Genomic DNA, 22642 nt, shown 5'->3' with positions numbered 1-22642 from the left:
CCCACACACACAGCTGTTGCTTGCCCAGGATCTAGTGGTGGAGCTCATGGCCGCACGACACAAGGGAATCAGCCCTTGGTAGCAGAAACCGGAGTAATATCCGTAGAATAGAGAGAGAGAGAGAGAGAGAGAGAGAGAGAGAGAGAGAGAGAGAGAGAGAGAGAGAGAGAGAGAGAGAGAGAACCATCTCTGTGGCGAAGGACAGAATGGATCAAGGTCTAAGGTCATAATTGGGGAGCTGTTGTCTCGGGATGTTTGGAATTCGTCCTTGTATCGTAAGGACATGAAGACTAGATCCTCTTTCTTCTCTCCGTACAGTGGATCATTTGGATACTGATGCAAATAGTCGCAAGTGAATTGATTATATGGCCAGGACTGCCAGCTTCTTGCCTGCTATATACGTAAAGTTAGATGGCCATAGAAGGTGCTATGTTACGGTGGTACTCCAGCACGCCTATTGTGCTGTTTTAGATAGAGCTGTTAGAGAAGATATGAAGAATTGTGAGGAGGGTGTTAGAAATAGAAAGGACTTAGCTTTATTGGGTTTAGACTAAAATTTTGGCTAGCTCCAAACGACAGATCCTGTTTGAAGTACAGAGTGGACATAGATGGTTGTGGCCAGACGAGGCCCAGCTCCTCCAAGAGAAGGCGGAGCGGAAGGGAATGAGTGCATTGTTAGGTCGTCAAGATAGGCGTGTGGAAGAGAGGAAAGCTGTTGATAAAATTTGAAGCGTCGGGGGCACAGGACAGATCCCTGAAGATAACACAGCTGCTGATAAGGGAAGAGAGAGATATTGATCCATGAGAGAGGGAGACAGATGCGAGAGAACAGAGAGACATGGAAGAAAGCTAGAAGGTGTGAGATTGGAGAGACGACCCCCCTTGGTGCCCACACCGCGTCAAAGGCTTTCGTGATGTGGAGAAATGACAGCTTCAGATCGCCCGGTTCTAAAGAGAAGGATTGAGAGTTGACAGGAGATTCGAAGACAGAAATAAATTAGTCATAGAAATATAGTAGTCATAGAAATATAGTAGTTATAGCATTAGAACGATAGTTGGAAGGGTTAAACTCGCCAATTTTAAGGTAAAGGTGTGCAATTGTAAGTCTCCGAGATGAGGGAAGATCCTTGTCATTTGTCCAAATAGACGACCAAGCACAGGTGCAATTTCAGAGGGAGTCTTCACGCACGCAAGTCGAACCAAATGGATGAGAAAATGGGGGAAGAAAATGGACTCTTTGGTCGACGCTGCCTTAACTACCATTGTCCAGATCCGGGACACCTTCATCAGCAGTTAATGATGCTGCTGGAGGACGTGTAAATGAGCTGGTTCATCTGGGGGGTCGGGGGGCTGGACCGCTGGGCCAGCCAGCATCCCCTGGACCAGACACACACACACACACACACACACACACACGATACGTGTCGTTGTACATAATGACGCCCAGGGCTGTTGTTATGATGAACTACTGTAGTTAACGAGGCCTCGTTCAACGATGTCGTTAAAAAGGCTAACAAGGTCATTGTAAAAGGTCAAAATATCCGGTAGTTTGGCCCACTGGAGAAAACAGTGGTGGAAGGGGTCGACATAATTGTCGTCCTAACGACTCACATGATGGTCGTTTATGCTTTATTTATATATATAGTTACGTCGGAACGAGGCTGATGGTCGTTATGTTAACAACTGAACCACTGCTCCTGGCCCGCCTCCCCCTCAGGCCTGACCCCCCCTACCCTAGCTTCCTCATTAACTAATTTCATTTATTATAAGTGGTTCGTCAGTGGAATATATCATTTAACAGGTAATTTGGTAATTAATGATGACAGAGACGTGTTGGGGGCAAGGGGGAAGACCCCGTAGAAAACGGGTGAGGTAAAACCTTGAGGCTCGACGTAAAGAAAACGGATTGCTGGTGGTTACGATGGCAGGAAATTGCCGGAAATTTCGGTAATTACGTAGTTGTGGGGGCCTGGGCTGCCGTAGTTCCGGGACCTACGCCTCCGTAGTTCTGGCGGCCTCCGTCGCCGTGGTTGTCATGGCTGGCTACCCCCTGGCAGTGACGTCATGGCTGGCTACCCTGGTGGCAGTGACGTCATGGCTGGCTACCCTGATGGTAGTGACGTCATGGCTGGCTACCCTGATGGTAGTGACGTCATGGCTGGCTACCCTGATGGTAGTGACGTCATGGCTGGCCATATCAGGCAGTGAGCTTATAATAATTAGCTCCCCCTGATTGCAGTGACATCTTGGCTGCCTCCCTTAATAGCAGTGACATCACGACTGGTTACCCTGATGGCAGTGACGTCATGGCTGGCTACCCTGATGGTAGTGACGTCATGGCTGGCTACCCTGATGGTAGTGACGTCATGGCTGGCCATATCAGGCAGTGAGCTTATAATAATTAGCTCCCCCTGATTGCAGTGACATCTTGGCTGCCTCCCTTAATAGCAGTGACATCACGACTGGTTACCCTGATGGCAGTGACGTCATGGCTGGCTACCCTGATGGTAGTGACGTCATGGCTGGCTACCCTGATGGTAGTGACGTCATGGCTGGCCATATCAGGCAGTGAACTTATAATAATTAGCTCCCCCTGATTGCAGTGACATCTTGGCTGCCTCCCTTAATAGCAGTGACATCACGACTGGTTACCCTGATGGCAGTGACGTCATGGCTGGCTACCCTGATGGTAGTGACGTCATGGCTGGCTACCCTGGTGGTAGTGACGTCATGGCTAGCTATTTCAGGCAGTGAGCTTATGCTAATTAGCTCCCCCTGATGGCAGTGACATCTTGGCTGCCTCCCTTAATAGCAGTGACATCACGACTGGTTACCCTGATGGCAGTGACGTCATGGCTGGCTACCATGATGGTAGTGACGTCATGGCTGGCTACCCTGGTGGTAGTGACGTCATGGCTAGCTATTTCAGGCAGTGAGCTTATGCTAATTAGCTCCCCCTGATGGCAGTGACATCTTGGCTGCCTCCCTTAATAGCAGTGACATCACGACTGGTTACCCAGTTGATAGCGATGTCATGACAGCCTTTCCCCACACACACATACACACACCATCATGTAGCACCAACCAACACATGTCTACACCCACAGACCTTTATTATGTATACACACAGGAAGTTACCATACACCTGGCTGTCCTGGGTTGGCCCAGTCGTCTAACTGGTGTCAACCGTAGTTACTTTTATTATTGTAATCGTAAAGGCATGATTCAGAGCAATAGTATGCACGTAAACCTGAAAATGGAAAAGGATACAATGTACAAGGCTGGGAAAATGAAAGAGGTAAGACATCCTCACATCTTTGCTGTTCAGGGAAGAATTTTGTATCATAATGGTTGCTCCTCGTGTGGATGGTTTCGGAACGGAAACTATAGGAAGCAGCAGGTAGCTGCCTACTGAAGGGGCCAGGCTGGGTCATAGGCAGATAGCTCACAAGAGCAGTTCCAAGATGATACGTGTAGACCTGAGAGAGAGAGAGGAAGGTCCGTGCAATGGACAGAAAGGGATGGTTGATGAAGCACAAGGCTTTTGAGTCCAACTTGGATAAGAGAGAATGGAAGAGCCAGTATACCATATAGGAGGCAAATGAGACTCCCTCTAGATTTGGAATAATGTAGCTGCTGAAAAGCAGTTGAATTGTGGTATCTGTACGACACCCATAGTTCTTGGAAAGCAAATTTGTGGCTCCAGTTTAAAGTGAAGGGTAATATTATACCCATTATTTTTGATATTGCTGGGTTGAATTTTTTTTTTTTTTTAAATGTGGTATTAGGAAACAAGTGAGATTTAGAAGATGTTGTTAGCATATGTTTAGACGCCATTGAATTTAACCATAGTACTACTTTCCCTTTCGAAATTCTGTTCGAAATTCTGCTCAGGTTCGACATTACAGGAGGAAATGTGGTCATTGCAAGAAGAAAGGACTGGAGGGATGAGGAGAGAAGGGAAATGGAATGAAGAATGTAAAGTAATGCAGCATAAGAATAAACAGTGATCATTTATAGAGAATAGGAAAAGTGTAGGCATTGTTCAGAACCTAAAGGGACACCATTATTGATAGGCTAAGAGGGAGAAGTGACTCTCTGTGAACTAATTCCTTTTCATACTGAGAGTAAAGTAACTGCCAACACATATGAGAGAACTTTTCTAAAATAAGTTTGGAATTATAACATTTATATGGCACAAGTGGTTTGACAGTGTGTAGTATTGTGCAGTCGTGCTGGATTTTTCTGATGTGTTTTATGTGTGTTTTGAATTTGAATCGTGCTGAGACAAAATTTTTCCTTTTTATAGATTGACTTTGTTGTATTGATACACTAATTATCAGTACAATGATTCAGTATACTGTGCATATAAAGAAGCATGTGTATGTATTGAATGAGAGAAGTCATCCACGTATTGTCATAGTTTTGAAATTTCTACAATCATGACTGTCGTGTAATCAAAGGTAATCATTTGTGAAGCTACTGCAGTTTGGTTCCATTATGTATTCAAAAGGGTAACCCTGGGAAGAAATAGAAAAGTCAGTTTTTTTCCTCTCAATGAATTTTTGTGTCATTCCTTTTGCAACAAAGGGAAAGTTAAGGGAACAAAATGCATATTACTTCAGAATTTGTCCTTCAGATTGCAGTCTGGCATTACAGACAACAGAAATACCATATCCTTTTACCTCAGAATACATTAGATCAATCATATTCTTTGTAATTTCTAAGCTCATTAGTGAGAAAGACTAATAAAGATTATAGAAACTGTTTTAAACGTGTAATTTAAAAGCAGCATTTTAAATACGCAGATAGATGATTATTTATGAAAATTATGTAATCATACCACAAACCACCATTGTCTATATGCCCTCCAACATATTAAACATGATTAAAAGTGATTAATCAGCATCAGGATAGCCCCAGAGAGATTAAGTATAGCTGTAATTTTGAGTCCCGTCACACACAAGTAATGTACATCGTGGTAACTAGGTATACAATAGCATGGTGATGGTTTTCTTTCAAACAGCTGTGGACAATCCAGAGTACTTCCACATGGCAGGTGACACTGCCACGAACAGCAGTGTGGGTGCAGCTGCAGCAGCATCTGGAGAGATCCACAAGCCGCCTGTGCCACCTCGCAAGGTGCCACCTGCACCTCTGCAACTACCACCCATCCATTCTGATGGCCCAGAATTTGTTGATAAGGTAAAAATTACTTGTTGTTAGATGAAAAGGTTGCACGATTGATTGAAAACAGCTTTGGAGAGACAAATAGTAGACCAACTTGCAACTTTAAATCTTTCAACAATATTAGAAATGTGACTGTCATAAATAAACTGTGGTCTGCCAAAAAATATTTAATATGGCAAATTACAGGGATAGATAGTTATGTCTGAATTGGATGGAATTACTCTGTTGCTATTATATAATCTATTTATAGTCATAAGGCTATCACTAAATCACTAAACTGTAAATCATTATAACCCCCCCCTATGACCTTCCAATAAGACATGCTTAACTGTGTTTATTGTCACAGTTTGAGCAGCAGTCACAACGTCGGGAGTCTCCACTGACTTCTGAGGCTCCACGATCTTTCAATAAGGATGGCATCAGAGTTTCACAGAGTAACAGTGATAATGCTAGTAACAACGGCAACTGTGATAGTGACTCTGACACTCCCCCAGAGGTAAGGAATGATAACTGGACTGTTTTTCTTGGGAAAGCTTTTTTGGAGAATTATACGGTAGCTACGTTTTTCCAGACTTCACCTCATCAGAATTCTGATGGCGTTGAAGACCATGCAGATGCCTCATATTTCCTCTACGGCAATGTGGATTTAAAGTCATCCTTGTTGGTGTAGACTCTCCATTCGCTCCTTGTTTTTATGAATGCCATGTGGGCATAGCAGGACCCTTCTTTGACTGGTCTTATGATGGTCGATTAGTATCAGGTTGGCTTGTTCTTTTGTTACCCCCTTGTCAGATTCCATCACCATTGTGTTTAGCATTAGCATCTGTGTTATGTGGTGAACAGAACAGATTTGTATAAAAAATTGTACTAAAAAAATATTTGTCTGCTGAAATCCACCAGAAAATAGAATTGAGAATATTCAAGTATATTAACTGCCATGAAATTAGAGGTGCTAGAAAAATTAGATGATAAAGTAAATGTTGACGCACTAATGAAACATTGCAGCCTTGGGTGTAAACAGTTTATAACATTAAGAGCTGTAGGCAAAGCATCAAGGACTTTAGCTTAAATATTGAACCCAACACCAGGAATAAGATGCAATCTTGCTGAAAATGAATGGGTACATTCATATGAGGTAGCACGATCATACATTGAACAATAACACCACAAGAGCTTCCTCAACAACACGTTATCCATGTAACGTGAGTATCCAATTCTTTCAGTTATTTCATGTTTCTGTCTTTTCAGATCATATTGGATTCATTTCAAAAGTATTTGCCTGTATCCAGAATTTTCAGACACCTGGACCACGTGTCATTTAGAAATACTATGATTTTAAACCGAGCTATGGTAGTATGCAAGGTTCCAAAATTATAATAATGTAATTCACTTATGCGTGGGTCCCAGGATATAGTTCTGTTTTGACTCACTCCCCTGTTCATATGTCTGCCTAATCCTGCCATCACGTGGTGTTAGTTTTGTTCTCATATTCCTCTGCTCCCATGGCTTCAGTGCTGCATCTTACTATGGTCTCATCCGTACGTTTTGTCCCTTACAGTGTCTTGTCTAACAGCTCTTTGTGTATAGTTGCCGCTATTTTGTCATCTGCTCCATTCCAATTGACCCAATTAGGATTGGTAGTACATGACCTTTTAGTATATTCAAAACAAAAACCTCCTTATTAATATCAGTGCTTCTTGATTATCCCCCTTCATGGATGTCTTTCATTAAGCAAGACTCTCCATTCACGCCTTTACCCTCTGCGGTCCCCTTTCAGTACACTTAGACATCCATACTGACATGATATTTGTACTGTTCAGCATTTAAGTACACTCAAAGCAAAGACTTCCTTGCTAATATTACTTCGTGTCTCTTGATATTTGACTGCATTCCAAATAGGAGCAATAGATAGAAGTAGTAGGTAAGAACATTTAGGTTGGACCATTAGGTAGAAGTAGTTGTTGACAGGAACATTAGGCTGGGGCATTAGTGAGAAGTATACGATTGAAACATTAGTTAGAAGCCTCTGCAAACGCTGTGCTATACTTGCCCTCTGCCAGTGGCCTGATAAGGGTGAGGCACTAAAGGCAAAGAAGCAGCACTAGGGTTCGCTAGTTATGGAGACTCAATTGCTGTGGCCACCCTCTTGAGGGAGTTCCAGAGAGGGACAGGCGTCAGAGATATAAATAGATAGGTAGTTCCAAGTTCTTTCACCAATTGAGAATTTCTATTCACACCTTCATCCCTTCACACAGCATGCCTTTACATTGTCTGAAATCATGCCCTTTGGCATTCTTTTCTCAAGTACTTGTCGCACTATGTACATGCTTACTGCTTCCGTTCATATCTTGTAGTCTTAAATTTTCTCCTTTTAGCTTCATTTGTATTCCAGTATATTTTTATTAATTTTAGGTCGTGCATATCTCATAATTTGATGTGATTGTCGTACATGCCATAATCCAATAATGATTGTGAAATAAATAATTGAAGAATGGCGTGAATAGTATGTGTACCTCAGAGAATTGGTGCTTGCAAATTTAATTCTCATAAAAGATGCATACTTGCATGCAATTGATCCACCTTATTTCAGAATAGATTTGGTGATAATAAATGGGGAGAAAAGATTGGGTAGAAAGCTACTTTCCTTTGCTCTAACAATATGATTGAGTTTCTTTGGTGTAAAGTGCTTGAAATACTGTAATTGTGGATCTGTTTTCTATTATGATGTTACAATTCCGTCTTGGAAGTTAATTCAAGAAAGGTAATTAGGTGAATGCATTGTATATGTCATTAAAGACCTGTTACCATGATAGAAGAAAACTACATCGTTACCTTTCATCTTGTATTAGGAGAATCTCTTGATATTTGTCATGCTCTCAAATTGCTTATTAGAGAGCAAAAACACTTGTGTAATGAGTGTTTTCCACCTACAGGTTCCTCCACGGTCTGAGACCTCACTGCGACCCTTCACCTCTTCACCTTCCATAAATGGCACTGCTGGGAAGGCCAACAGACCTCGCTATTTTGGTGAATACATATACACCAAGAATGACGTGGTGAGTAACTGGGTAGATGCATTTACACTAGGAATGACATGGTGACTAACATGGTGAATACATTTACTCTAAGAATGATGTGAGTAACCTGGTGAATACATATACACTATGAATGACGTGATGAGTAACCTGGTGAATACATCTACACTAAGAACGATGTAGAGAGTAACTTTGTGAATACATGTATGTACCATAAGAATGATCTGGTGAGTAACCTCTTCCTCTGACTTGATGTAAAGGAGACAGAAGGAGTGAGTATAAATGTGTGTGTAACTTCTGCTATATTTGTGGACTACTGTACTGGGAGGAAGTTTAATGCATATGTTGCCCATATCTCAACTTGATATATGCACATGTGTATACATACCCAGCTTATACTAGGTACCCAAATATCGACTTATATATTCCCAGCTTATATTAGGTACCCAAATATCCACCAGCACCAAAGGGAAGGATGAACAGTGAGGTGGCTTGAATGCGAGCTCATGAGAATTGTGGGTCACAACATTAATCACTGCTCTCTCTAGGCTTGTAAACATACGATTTCTGACTAGTGTTTTATGGATATCTATTAGATAAACTATTGTGTGCTAAGGATCATATCTGAGCCACACTGATGGAGCCAGATATCTTGTTTTGTGGATACATGCATTATTCCTGGGATAAAGGAGAAAGAATATGAGCCAAATGCAGTTGCATATGGTGAAATGTGACTGAAAAGGTTAGGAGGAGGAGGAGGGCTGGAATCCTCCCCTCCTGTACTGTCAGTTTTAAAAGGCTGCTACAAAAGAAGCCAAAGTAGAATTTTTCCTTAAAGGCTCGTTTGTTTATGCCTAATGCCACCACTCAGTGGCAAGACAGGCAAGCACAAATATGAAGTGAATAACTATATTTAGCGTTATATATTAATTTATGTATGTGTTGATTTATTGTCAGTTAATAAACCAAATAATGTGGGTGGTAGGAGAAAAAATATTCTAGATAAGTCATTGAAAAAGAACTCCTTTTTGTGCGAACTAATACTTGTTCACTTCCCTAAAGCTATGTGCTTCTTAAGACTAAACCAGAACTGGTATGTCCATTTATGTATTTTAATTATCATCCTCTTTCTTCTGATTGTGTGATATGCATAATTTGTAATTTATTCTTGGTTGCACTGTGCATTCCTGTCCCCTTCCCTTGCACATCCCGTTGAAGCACCCTTGACTTGTTGAATACTCAGTTCGTCATTAAGTGTTCTCTGATATGTGTTTTGTAACTTGATCAGTTGGAAGCTTGTTAGAAGTCATTCATGAAAAGTTTTTCTGTTTCTCTGGAGTAGTCCATGATATAAACTTAAGATGTACTGTACATGTTAATGGAATGTGTTTTTATTGCTCACGTGGATGGGCTTTGCGTCGATTGAATGTGATGTCTGTTGTGAGATTTCTCTCTGATAGTCTCCGATGTGGCATATGTATATATATGTGGTGTGTTTTATGTATGAATATGGAGTGGACCAGTCGTTCATGTTCTATGAAATACCTGTTATGTTGTAGCAGTCACACTTCTTGAAGAACATGTTGTATATTAACATCGACTTTGTAGTTCTTTGTGCATTTTATGATAATTTTCTAAACCTGATAGATCAATACACCAATTATTATTAGAAAGAAAAAATCCAGATTTTATAGAATATATAGCATTTGCTTGAAAATGGCTGGGAAATAGTTTGCCTTGTAGATGAAATCAATAAAATCAATGACATTGTTTATATAATATTTAGATAAACTTCTTGCTGTGAATTACTCATATTTTTGTATGTGTTGTTATCTAAAGTAAGGGGTTATTGAAGTAGAGAGAGTTTATGACTACTGTTAAGTTTATAGTGTCATTTTGTCATGATTAGATGGTCATATATTGTGTAATGCAAACTTAGTAATACGTTACAAATATGAAGATAAGTTGATATAGCAGAATTTGTTTTTAGCATTATGATAATTTTTTTTGTGTGTGTGTTTTTTAACAGGCACCACCTCCTGTGGCCCCTCGAGCACCCATCACATCCTCTCGGTGGAGCCCTGGCAGCCCAAGCCCCACTGGTGGTTCTGGGCTTCCTGGTGTTACCAGTGGTGTCTCCATGATCTCTTCCTCGGGCATGACATCAGTCCACAACATGATGTACCGCTCGCTTCCTCCTCCACCAAGCCCACCCATCAGTAGCCATGCCCTCACTCCCCCCTTGAACCATGCCCCACATGCACCAAATACTTTCATAAACAACTACTCGCAGCCACCGCCTGTTTCCTATCCTCCTGCCCCCTCAAGCCCTGCACCACCTACACCTCCTGCCACAGCTTCCCCAGCCACTCAGAGTGCCACATTGCCTTCCATGATGACCTCTACCCCCTTATCTCGCTTGTCTGGCCATCGGCGGACACCTTCCAGTGGTTCAGGTGTGGGCTCATTGTCAATGTCTGGTTCATGGACGCCTGGTATGGGCATGGCAGCTGTGGGATTGAGCAGAGATGGTGGCAGGACATCCACCCGATGCTCGCTTGAGGACCTCAGACATAGTGAACTGCGGAAACAACAGGTGAGAACACATTATTTGTTTATGCTTTGCATATAATCACTCATTTAGAATTTAGAATGGGGATCTAATGCTGTGCTTTTTTCTTTTGGTTTGTACAATTGCATGTATACATCCATGATGTCTTACTTATGATGGATATTTTATGTAATTAGTGCATACAGAATAAACCCTCACAGAGTATTATGTCTCATACATTGAAATTTATGGGGAAACGATGGAATTGTGTGTATCTTATTATGCCACAGAATCTTACCTCTGTTTTACGTTTACTCTGATTTGGTTTCTCTGTTGTTGATTTGTGGCTGAAAAGTCTTATGGTTTCCCCGTACCTTCCTCGTACTTGTTGCACATTCTCTCAATACACCACAGAAATTGGCATTTCTCCACTCAACATGGATAAGGAAATCTTGCAGAACTATTTAAATTGACAGGAACAGGGAAATGCGATCAAATACAGCATGAGAACATCATTTATATATTATGGTGTGCTGAGTTGGTGTATGGTAGCTGCGCCTGTATTAGATATAGCTTTAGATTAGTATGTGGAGTGCATTATGAATTTTGATATTGAAAGGGTTTTGCCACCATGCAAGGCAGTTGTGTATGACAAACAGTGAAAGATTAGAAATAGAAAAGAAAGGGGTTAAACAGCATTTGGAAAGAAGACAGATCTGTTTTTTTTTAGAATGAGGAACTGAAAACTGATTATTTTTCCATTTATGAGAAATGTCTCATTAAGGCCTGAAACTCCTCAGCCCAATGATATCAATAATTTTAAATGTTACGAATCATGGATCGGGGTACTTTAAAACCTACAAAACAAATATAAAGCCAGTGTACCTGACTGACTAGGCTGCAGTAGGTGCATAAGTACACAAGCCTTGGTCTTGAACATTGTAACTTAACCAAGTGTGCAGAGAAAGCAGGTGATCACAGACTGTGCTATAGGGGTGAACGACATTCCACGATCATCATAAGGCATGGGTAAGAACGGTAAAGTGTGTGTGAATAGCCAGGTCATGGATGCCACATAGGCCTACGGGTTACAGCCTTATAAAGCCAGGGTGGTAAGAGAGGCCATAATGGGACATGGTCCCAGAGCGAGCAGTTGAGGTAGACTGACGTGGTGAGCCAGCACCTGGTATGTGTAAGGTGAGGTAATGTGTGCAAACGCTTTCTTCATAGCCAGGGTGTTGCTCCCCTGACCCTACCTGTACACAGCACGTGCCTGGTGTATCTTCCCCCCGTTGTCATGACACACCCTCCACCCCACAACACCACAGCTCCTGCCTTCGTCTCCATAAACATCCCATGGCCTTCTCTGGCGCTGCCCTTTATCCCCCTCGCCCTCTGCTACACAACACACACCTGGCCCCCCTCACCCTCTGCTACACAACACACCTGGCCCCTTCATCCTGGGCTACACAACACATCTGGCCCCTCACTCTTTGCTACACAACACACCTGGCCCCTCATCCTCTGCTACACAACACACACCTGGCCCCTCACCCTCTGCTAGACAACACACCTGGCCCCTCGCCCTCTACTACACAACACACACCTGGCCCCTCACCCTCCACTACGCAACACACCTGGCCCCTCATCCTCTACTACACAACACACCTGGCCCCTCGCCCTCAGCTACACAACAAACACCTGGCCCCCCTCACCCTCTGCTACACAACACACACCTGACCCCTCATCCTCTGCTACACAACACACACCTGGCCCCCCCTCACCCTCCACTACGCAACACACCTGGCCCCTCACCCTCCACTACACAACACACCTGGCCTCCCTCTCACCCTAGGCTACACACCTCTCTGGCAGTTGTCAGCTTGGGGGGGGGGGGGGGGGGGGGCGAGGCCTGGTGTCAGTCAGCCCCAGAGTGTAAACAGGTCAGCACGTGCCCTGGAGGGGGGGGGGGGGGGGCAGGTAGACATCAACCCAGTTACTTGTGTTTCCTGTGGAGGGAGGGAGACCTTCCCTCCCTCCCTCCCTCCAGCAGCTGCTGCTCCCTCCACCTTAATGTCGACCATTGAGGGAAACAAAGAGAAAGAAAAAGATAATGGAATATGCGATAACGTAATTGTATAACTCATTTTTTTCTTAGAAGCCAAAAAAAAAAGAAAAGAAACAGAATTGAAATGCTATAGAAGGAGGGTGTGTGTAGGGAAGTAAATAGTGAGTGTGGTAGTGAGGGAACTTATTTGAATATGGGAAGAGATGGGTAAGGGATGTGATGGACGAGTTGACGGGGCGTGGTGGATCATGGGTGGATGACTGGTGATGGGGAGGTGGATGATGGAGTGGTGGTGGGTGATGGGTTAACATGGCAGGTGATGGGTGACGCATAACATAGAAGGAGGAGGGGGGGTGGCTAGGGCTAGGCTGTGCCCCCCACAGGGTAAACCAACCCCCCTACCTTACCCCACACCCCTTCCTTACCCACTCCCATTACCTTACCCACTCCCATTACCTTACCCCACACCCCTTCCTTACCCACTCCCATTACCTTACCCCACACCCCTTCCGTACCCCACACCCCTTTCCTTACCCCACACCCCTTACCTTACCCCACACCCCTTACCTAACCCCCACACCCCTTCCGTACCCCACACCCCTTTACCCCACACCCCTTACCTTACCTCACACCCCTTACCTTACTCCACACCCCTTCCTTACCGCACACCCCTTTCCTTACCCCACACCCCTTACCTTACCCCACACTCCTACATTATCCCACACGCCTACCTTACCCCACACCCCTTCCTTACCCCACACCCCTTACCTTACCCCACACCCCTTACCATACCCCACACCCTTTTCCTTACCCCACACCCCTTACCTTACCCCACACGCCTTACCTTACCCCTCACCCCCTACCTTACCCCACACCCCCTACCTTACCCCACACCCTTTACCCCACACCCCTTCCTTATCCAACACGCCTTACCCCACACCCCTTACCTTACCCCACAACCCTTACCTTACCCCACACCCCTTACCTTACCCCACACCCCTTCCTTACCCCACACCCCTTACCTTACCCCACACCGCCTACCTTACCTCACACCCTTACCTTACCTCACACCCCTTACCTTACCCCACACCTTTACCTTACCCCACACCCCTTCCTTAGCCCACACCCTTACCTTACCCCACACCCTTACCTTACCCCACACCCCTTACCGTACCCCACACCCCTTTCTTACCCCACACGCCTACCTTACCTTATCCTTAGAATAGGATGAAAGTGTTGGGATGGGTTGATGGAATAGGATGAAGGTGATGGGATGGGTTGATGGAATAGGATGAAGGTGATGGGAAGGGTTGATGGAATAGGATGAGTGATGGGATGGGTTGATGGAATAGGATGAAGGTGACGGGATGGGTTGATGAAATAGGATGGTGATGGGATGGGTTAATGGAATTGGATGGTGATGGGATGGGTTAATGGAATAGGATGAAGGTGACGGGATGGGTTGATGGAATAGGATGAAGGTGATGAGATGGGTTGATGGAGTAGGATGAAGGTAATGGGATGGGTTGATGGAATAGGATGGTGATGAGATGGGTTGATGGAACAGGATGAAAGTGATGGGATGGGTTGATGGAATAGGGTGAAGGTGATGGGAAGGGTTGATGGAATAGGATGAGTCATGGGATGGGTTGATGGAATAGGATGAAGGTGATGGGGTGGGTTGATGGAATAGGATGGTGATGGGATGGGTTGATGGAATAGGATGAAGGTGATGGGAAGGGTTGATGGAATAGAATGAAGGTGATGGGAAGGGTTGATGGAATAGGATGAAGGTGATGGGATGGGTTGATGGAATAGGGTGAAGGTGATGGGATGGGTTGATGAATAGGATGGAGGTGATGGAATAGGATGGTGATGGGATGGGTTGATGGAATAGGATGGAGGTGATGGGATGGGTTGATGAATAGGATGGAGGTGATGGAATAGGATGGTGATGGGATAGGTTGATGGAATAGGATGAAGGTGATGGGAAGGGTTGATGGAATTGAATGGTGATGGGAAGGGTTGATGGAATAGGATGGTGATGGGATGGGTTGATGGAATAGGATGAAGGGGATGGGATGGGTTGATGGGATAGGATGAAGGTGATGGGATGGGTTGATGGAGTAGGATGAAGGTGATGGGATGGGTTGATGGAATAGGATGGAGGTGATGGGATGGGTTGATGGAATAGGATGAAGGTGATGGGATAGGATGGTGATGGGATGGGTTGATGGAGTAGGATGAAGGTGATGGGATGGGTTGATGGAATAGGATGGAGGTGATGGGATGGGTTGATGGAATAGGATGAAGGTGATGGAATAGGGTGAAGGTGATGGGATGGGTTGATGGAATAGGATGGAGGAGATGGGATGGGTTGATGGAGTAGAATGAAGGTGATGGGAAGGGTTGATGGAATAGGATGGTGATGGGATGGGTTGATGGAATAGGATGAAGGTGATGGGATGGGTTGATGGAATAGGATGAAGGTGATGGGGTGGGTTAATGGAATAGGATGAAGGTGATGGGATAGGATGAAGGTGATGGGAAGGGTTGTGTGTTGTGAAGTTATGAGATAGACTGCATGGATAACACTGTCATAGGATGTCATGTTCATGTGAAATGCATGACAGAAATAGATAGTACGAGGAAGAGATAGATAGATAGATAGATAGATACAATGAGAGAATTGATTAGGGCTAAGAATACTGAGGAATGATTGGGGATTGGATGCAGTGGGAGAATGATTGTGTGGAGCCAGTATGATGGGAGACTTTGATTTCAACGAATCCACTTTAAAAATAAGTGTTAAGTAAGAAAGAAAAGTGATGACGTCACCCTGCCTCTGGTGGGGGGTGTAGTGATGACGTCACCCTGCCTCTGGTAGGGTGGGGGGTGTAGTGATGACGTCACCCTGCCTCTGGTAGGGGGAGGGGGGTGTAGTGATGACGTCACCCTGCCTCTGATAAGGGGAGGTGTAGTGATGACGTCACCCTGCCTCTGATAAGGGGAGGTGTAGTGATGACGTCACCCTGCCTCTGATAAGGGGAGGGGGAGGTGTAGTGATGACGTCACCCTGCCTCTGGTAGGGGGAGGGGCCAGAGGTCTGGAAGCCAGCCGGCCGCCCCGCCCCCCAAGGGAGGCGTGGCGCCCCCGCGCCCCCTCGCGTCAGTTCGCCACTGGAAACGTACTGGAAAGTGCGCGCGCGCGTCGCTCCCGCGTCTGGCGCGCGTACGTATACATTCTAACCTCCCGCTGGTACAACCTCCTCAACTCTCTCTAACTCCTCAGTTTTACGTCATCGTAAGCCTTGTGTACACTCTGTGTGTGTGTGTACACTGTGTGTATGTACACTCTGTGTGTGTACACTGTATGTACACTCTGTGTGTGTACCGAACTATGCGAAGCTGACGGTGGCTTACCCTGCTGTGTTGTGTGTCCGCTGACGTCCTGGACGAGTGTCAGCCAGTGCTTAGCATCCGCTGGGGAGTGTCAGCCATCGTCAGCGCCCACTGGGGAGTGTCAGCCTGTGGTCAGCACCCGCTGTAGAGTGTCTGGAAGTTGTCAGCACCCACTGGGGAGTGTCAGCCAGCGGTCAGCACCCACTAGGGAGTGACTGCCAACGGTCATCACCCACTGGAAAGTGCCAGCCAACGGTCAACACCCACTAAGAAGTGTGCAAGTTCTCAGCACCCACTGGAGAGTGCCTGCAAGTTGTCAGCATCCACTGGGGAGTGTCAAACAGTGGTCATCACCCACTGGGGAGTGTCAGACTGGTCAGCAGCCACTGGGGAGTGTCAGCCATCGTCAGTACCCACTGGCAAGTGTCAGCCAGTGGTCAGCAGCCACTTGGGAGTGTCAGCCATCGTCAGCATCCACTGGGAAGTGTCAGGCAGCTGTGAGCACCCACTGAGGAGTGTCAGGCAGCTGTCAGCACTCACTGGGGAGCGTCAGCCAGTGGTCAGCAGCCACTGGGAAGTGTCAGGCAGCTGTCAGCAGCCACTGGGGAGTGTCAAGCAGCTGTCAGCATCCACTGGAGAGTGTCAGGCAGCTGTCAGCATCCACTGGGTAGTAACCATGTGGCACCTAGTGGTCAATCACATGTTGGGGCTGCTACAGCTGGAAGGTCACCTCAAGAGGAAGCGTGTCAGCCTCTCCAGACGCAAGGTGAGGTCAGGTCAGGTCAGGTCAAGCCACTGGCTATCGTGGGTCAGGTCAACCCACTAGCTATTCTGAGTCACTTCAGGTAGTCAGCCCACTGACTAACTTGCGTCATTTGAGTTCAGGTCCACCCACTGGCTAGCCTGGGTCAGGTCAACCCACTGGCTATCCTGGGTCAGGTCAACCCACTAGCTATTCTGAGTCACTTCAGGTAGTCAGCCTACTGGCTAACCTGGGTCATGTGATTTCAGGTCAGTCCACTGGCTAGCCTGGGTCAGGTCAACCCCCTGGCTAGCCTGGGTCAGGTAAGGTCAGGTCAACCTCCTGGCTAGCCTGGGTCAGGTGAGGTCAGGTCAACCCTCTGGCTAGGCTGGGTCAGGTGAGGTCAGGTCAACCCCCTGGCTAGGCTGGGTCAGGTAAGGTCAGGTCAACCTCCTGGCTAGCCTGGGTCAGGTGAGGTCAGGTCAACCCCCTGGCTAGGCTGGGTCAGGTGAGGTCAGGTCAACCCACTGGCTCTCCTGGGTCAGGTTAGCCCCCTGGCTGGGCTGGGTCAGGTCAACCCCCTGGCTGGGCTGGGTCAGGTCAACCCCCTGGCTGGGCTGGGTCAGGTCAACCCCCTGGCTGGGCTGGGTCAGGTCAACCCACTGGCTATACTGGGTCAGATGACGTCACCAGCTATGTACACCTTGGGGTCAGGTCAGAGTTGACATCATGTCTGCCATATACATAGATGGGTGACATCACATAAGCCATCCACTAGTGTGGGAACATCACATAAGCCATCTACTTGTGTCGGTGACATCACATAAACCATCCACTTGCGTGGGATACATCACATAAGCCATCCTTTTCTGTGGGAGACATCACATAAGCCATCCACTTGCGTGGGAGACATCACATAAGCCATCCTTTTCTGTGGGAGACATCACATAAGCGATCCACTTGTGTGGGACATCACATAAGCCATCCACTTGTGTGGGACATCACATAAGCCATCCACTTTTGTGGGAGACATCACATAAGCCATCCACTTGTGTGGGAGACATCTCATAAACCATCCACTTGTGTGGGATACATCACATAAGTCATCCACTTGTGTGGGTGACATCACACAAGCCATCCACTAGTGTGGGAGACATCACAGAAGCCATCCACTTGTGTGGGAGACATCACATAAGCCATCCACTTGTGTGGGAGACATCACATAAACCATCCACTAGTGTGGAGACATCACATAAGCCATCTACTTGTGTCGGTGACATCACATAAACCATCCACTTGTGTGGGTGACATCACACAAGCCATCCACTTGTGTGGGAGACATCACAAGCCATCCACTTGTGTGGGACATCACATAAGACATCCACTTTTGTGGGTGACATCACATTAGCCATCCACTTGTGTGGGTGACATCACATAAGCCATCCACTTGTGCGGGTGACATCACATAAGCCATCCACTTGTGCGGGTGACATCACATAAGCCATCCACTTGTGTGGGATACATCACATAAGCCATCAATTTGTCTGGATGATCACATAAGCGATCCACGTGTTTGGGTGACAACACATAAGTCATCCACTTGTGTAAGTGACCACATAAGCCATCCATGTTTGTGGGAGACATCACAGAAGCCATCCACGTGTGTGGATGACATCACATAAGACATCCACTTGTGCGGATGACATCACATAAGCCATCCACTCGTGTTGGTGACATCACATAAGCCATCCACGTATGTAGGAGACCACTGCAGCCATCCACGTGTGTGGATGACACGATCCACTTGTGTGGATGACATCACATAAGCTATCCACGTGTGTGGATGACATCATATAAGCCATCCACTTGTGTGGATGACCACATAAACCATCCACGTGTGTGGATGACATAAGATCCATTTGTGTGGATGACATCACATAAGCTATCCACGTGTGTGGGTGACATAAGTCATCCACGTGAATGGGTGACCGCTGACGGTGACATCACATCTATTTTCGAATCATTTGGCTATGCTGACATCATAACAAGCGTTCGCGTATGTGGGCCACCAGTGATGACGTCACCTCCCCGCTCATTACAGCTGATGGTACATGACCGGCGGTGACGTCATCTAAGTGATGACGTCACCTCCCCCGCTCATTATAGTTGATGGTGCATTACCAGCGGTGACGTCATCTAAGTCTTGTGCTGGTGACGTCAGAGCAACACATGGCCTTTTTTTCCCCCCCGAGGTCACAGCCACACACGGACGGGACATTTATTGAGCCATTTATTTAATGGCAATAGAAAGTTGGGTGAGATTTCGCAGATGACGTCGGCACAATAGCGAGCCACTTCAAATGAGATCGGCACAATAGCGAAGCCTGTCCGTGAGCAGGTAATACGGCAGTACAGGCAGGCACCGGGATGTATTGTGGATGGGGTTTCTACTGTATTGTGGATGGGGTTTTACTGTATTGTGGATGGGGTTTCTACTGTATTGTGGATGGGGTTTCTATTTCTACTGTATTGCGAATGGGGTTTCTATTATATTGTGGATGGGGTTTCTACTGTATTGTGGATGGGTTTTCCACTGTATCGTGGATGGGGTTTCTACTGTATTGTGGATGGGGTTTCTACTATATTGTGGATGGGGTTTCTACTATTGTGGATGGGGTTTCTACTATTGTGGATGGGGTTTCTACTATTGTGGATGGGGTTTCTACTGTATTGTGGATGGGGTTTCTACTGTATTGTGGTTGGGGTTTCTATTTCTACTGTATTGTGAATGGGGTTTCTATATTGTGGATGGGGTTTCTACTATTGTGGATGGGGTTTCTACTGTATTGTGGATGGGGTTTCTACTGTACTGTGGATGGGATTTCTACTATATTGTGGATGGGGTTTCTACTATTGTGGATGGGGTTTCTACTGTATTGTGGATGGGGTTTCTACTGTATTGTGGATGGGGTTTCTACTGTATTGTGGTTGGGGTCTCTATTTCTACTGTATTGTGAATGGGGTTTCTACTATTGTGGATGGGGTTTCTACTGTATTGTGGATGGGGTCTCTACTGTATTGTGGTTGGGGTATCTATTTCTACTGTATTGTGAATGGGGTTTCTAATATATTGTGGATGGAGTTTCTACTATTGTGGATGGGGTACTTACTGTATTGTGGATGTTGTCCTTAATGTATTGTGGATTGAGTCCTTACTGTATTGTGCAGGTTACCCTTACTGTATTGTGTATGCTGCCCCTACTGTATTGTGTATGCTGCCCCTACTGTATTGTGTATGCTGCCCCTACTGTATTGTGTATGCTGCCCCTATTGTATTGTGTCTGGGGTCCTTTTGTCCTTGAGATTAGAATATTAGAAATTAGAGAAAGGTTAGTCTGTGTCAGGCTGAGGGTCGTACCGTCGTGTTCAAGGGTCGTACCGTCGTGTTCAAGGGTCGTACCGTCGTGTTCAAGGGTCTTGCCGTCGTGCTCAAAGGTTGTACCGTCGTGTTCAAGGGTCGTACTGTCATGCTCAAGGGTCGTACCGTCGTGCTCAAGGGTCGTACTATCGTGCTCAAGGGTCATACCGTCGTGCTCAAGGGTCGTACCTTCGTGCTCAAGGGTCGTACTATCGTGCTCAAGGGTCGTACCGTCATGCTCAAGGGTTGTGCCGTCGTGTTGTGAGTACCAGTGGTTGTGAGATTCAGTGGTTGTGAGTACCAGTGGTTGTGAGCACCAGTGGTTGTGAGTACCAGTGGTTGTGAGAACCAGTGGTTGTGAGCACCAGTGGTTGTGAGCACCAGTGGTTGTGAGTACCAGTGGTTGTGAGTACCTGTGGTTGTGAGTACCAGTGGTTGTGAGTACCAGTGGTTGTGAGAACCAGTGGTTGTGAGCACCAGTGGTTGTGAGCACCAGTGGTTGTGAGTACCAGTGGTTGTGAGATCCAGTGGTTGTGAGAACCAGTGGTTGCGAGATCCAGTGGTTGAGAACCAGTGGTTGTGAGCACCAGTGGTTGTGAGTACCAGTGGTTGTGAGAACCAGTGGTTGTGAGATCCAGTGGTTGTGAGTACCAGTGGTTGTGAGTACCAGTGGTTGTGAGTACCAGTGGTTGTGAGAACCAGTGGTTGTGAGTACCAGTGGTTGTGAGAACCAGTGGTTGTGAGATCCAGTGGTTGTGAGTACCAGTGGTTGTGAGAACCAGTGGTTGTGAGAACCAGTGGTTGTGAGTACCAGTGGTTGTGAGTACCAGTGGTTGTGAGAACCAGTGGTTGTGAGTACCAGTGGTTGTGAGTACCAGTGGTTGTGAGATCCAGTGGTTGTGAGTACCAGTGGTTGTGAGTACCAGTGGTGTGAGAACCAGTGGTTGTGAGAACCAGTGGTTGTGAGTACCAGTGGTTGTGAGAACCAGTGGTTGTGAGAACCAGTGGTTGTGAGTACCAGTGGTTGTGAGTACCAGTGGTTGTGAGACCAGTGGTTGTGAGTACCAGTGGTTGTGAGAACCAGTGGTTGTGAGTACCAGTGGTTGTGAGAACCAGTGGTTGTGAGATACCAGTGGTTGTGAGAACCAGTGGTTGTGAGAACCAGTGGTTGTGAGAACCAGTGGTTGAGTACTAGTGGTTGTGAGTACCAGTGGTTGTGAGAACCAGTGGTTGTGAGTACCAGTGGTTGTGAGAACAGTGGTTGTGAGAACCAGTGGTTGTGAGTACCAGTGGTTGTGAGTACCAGTGGTTGTGAGTACCAGTGGTTGTGAGTACCAGTGGTTGTGAGAACCAGTGGTTGTGAGTACCAGTGGTTGTGAGAACCAGTGGTTGTGAGAACCAGTGGTTGTGAGAACCAGTGGTTGTGAGTACCAGTGGTTGTGAGTACCAGTGGTTGTGAGAACCAGTGGTTGTGAGTACCAGTGGTTGTGAGTACCAGTGGTTGTGAGATCCAGTGGTTGTGGGAACCAGTGGTTGTGAGAATCAGTGGTTGTGAGTACCTGTGGTTGTGAGTACCAGTGGTTGTGAGTACCAGTGGTTGTGAGCACCAGTGGTTGTGGGAACCAGTGGTTGTGAGAATCAGTGGTTGTGAGTACCTGTGGTTGTGAGTACCAGTGGTTGTGAGAACCAGTGGTTGAGTACCAGTGGTTGTGAGAACCAGTGGTTGTGAGTACCAGTGGTTGTGAGTACCAGTGGTTGTGAGCACCAGTGGTTGTGGGAACCAGTGGTTGTGAGTACCAGTGGTTGTGAGTACCAGTGGTTGTGAGAATCAGTGGTTGTGAGTACCTGTGGTTGTGAGTACCAGTGGTTGTGAGTACCAGTGGTTGTGAGTACCAGTGGTTGTGAGTACCAGTGGTTGTGAGCACCAGTGGTTGTGGGAACCAGTGGTTGTGAGTACCAGTGGTTGTGAGTACCAGTGGTTGTGAGAATCAGTGGTTGTGAGTACCTGTGGTTGTGAGTACCAGTGGTTGTGAGTACCAGTGGTTGTGAGAACCAGTGGTTGTGAGTACCAGTGGTTGTGAGTACCAGTGGTTGTGAGAATCAGTGGTTGTGAGTACCTGTGGTTGTGAGTACCAGTGGTTGTGAGTACCAGTGGTTGTGAGAACCAGTGGTTGTGAGTACCAGTGGTTGTGAGAACCAGTGGTTGTGAGTACCAGTGGTTGTGAGTACCAGTGGTT

At 46.3% G+C, this 22642-nt stretch overlaps 1 protein-coding gene across 14 annotated transcripts in view; it reads left to right on the top strand.

Moving 5' to 3' along the window:
* The window catches only part of LOC139763652 (uncharacterized), a 235881-nt gene that overhangs the window by 108995 nt on the left and 104244 nt on the right, over positions 1-22642 (top strand). For all 14 annotated transcript variants that reach the window (XM_071689932.1, XM_071689930.1, XM_071689931.1 and 11 more), the window contains 4 exons: positions 5027-5205; positions 5537-5686; positions 8124-8246; positions 10255-10821. In XM_071689932.1, the coding sequence (XP_071546033.1) occupies positions 5027-5205; positions 5537-5686; positions 8124-8246; positions 10255-10821 (1019 nt within the window). The remainder of the gene's footprint in view (positions 1-5026; positions 5206-5536; positions 5687-8123; positions 8247-10254; positions 10822-22642) is intronic.

This window comes from Panulirus ornatus, chromosome 47 (genome assembly GCF_036320965.1).
Source record: "Panulirus ornatus isolate Po-2019 chromosome 47, ASM3632096v1, whole genome shotgun sequence".
NCBI classification, from domain to species: domain Eukaryota; kingdom Metazoa; phylum Arthropoda; class Malacostraca; order Decapoda; family Palinuridae; genus Panulirus; species Panulirus ornatus.
The sequence above is the reverse complement of the archived record's forward strand: the minus strand, read 5'-3'. Positions and strand labels throughout refer to the sequence as shown.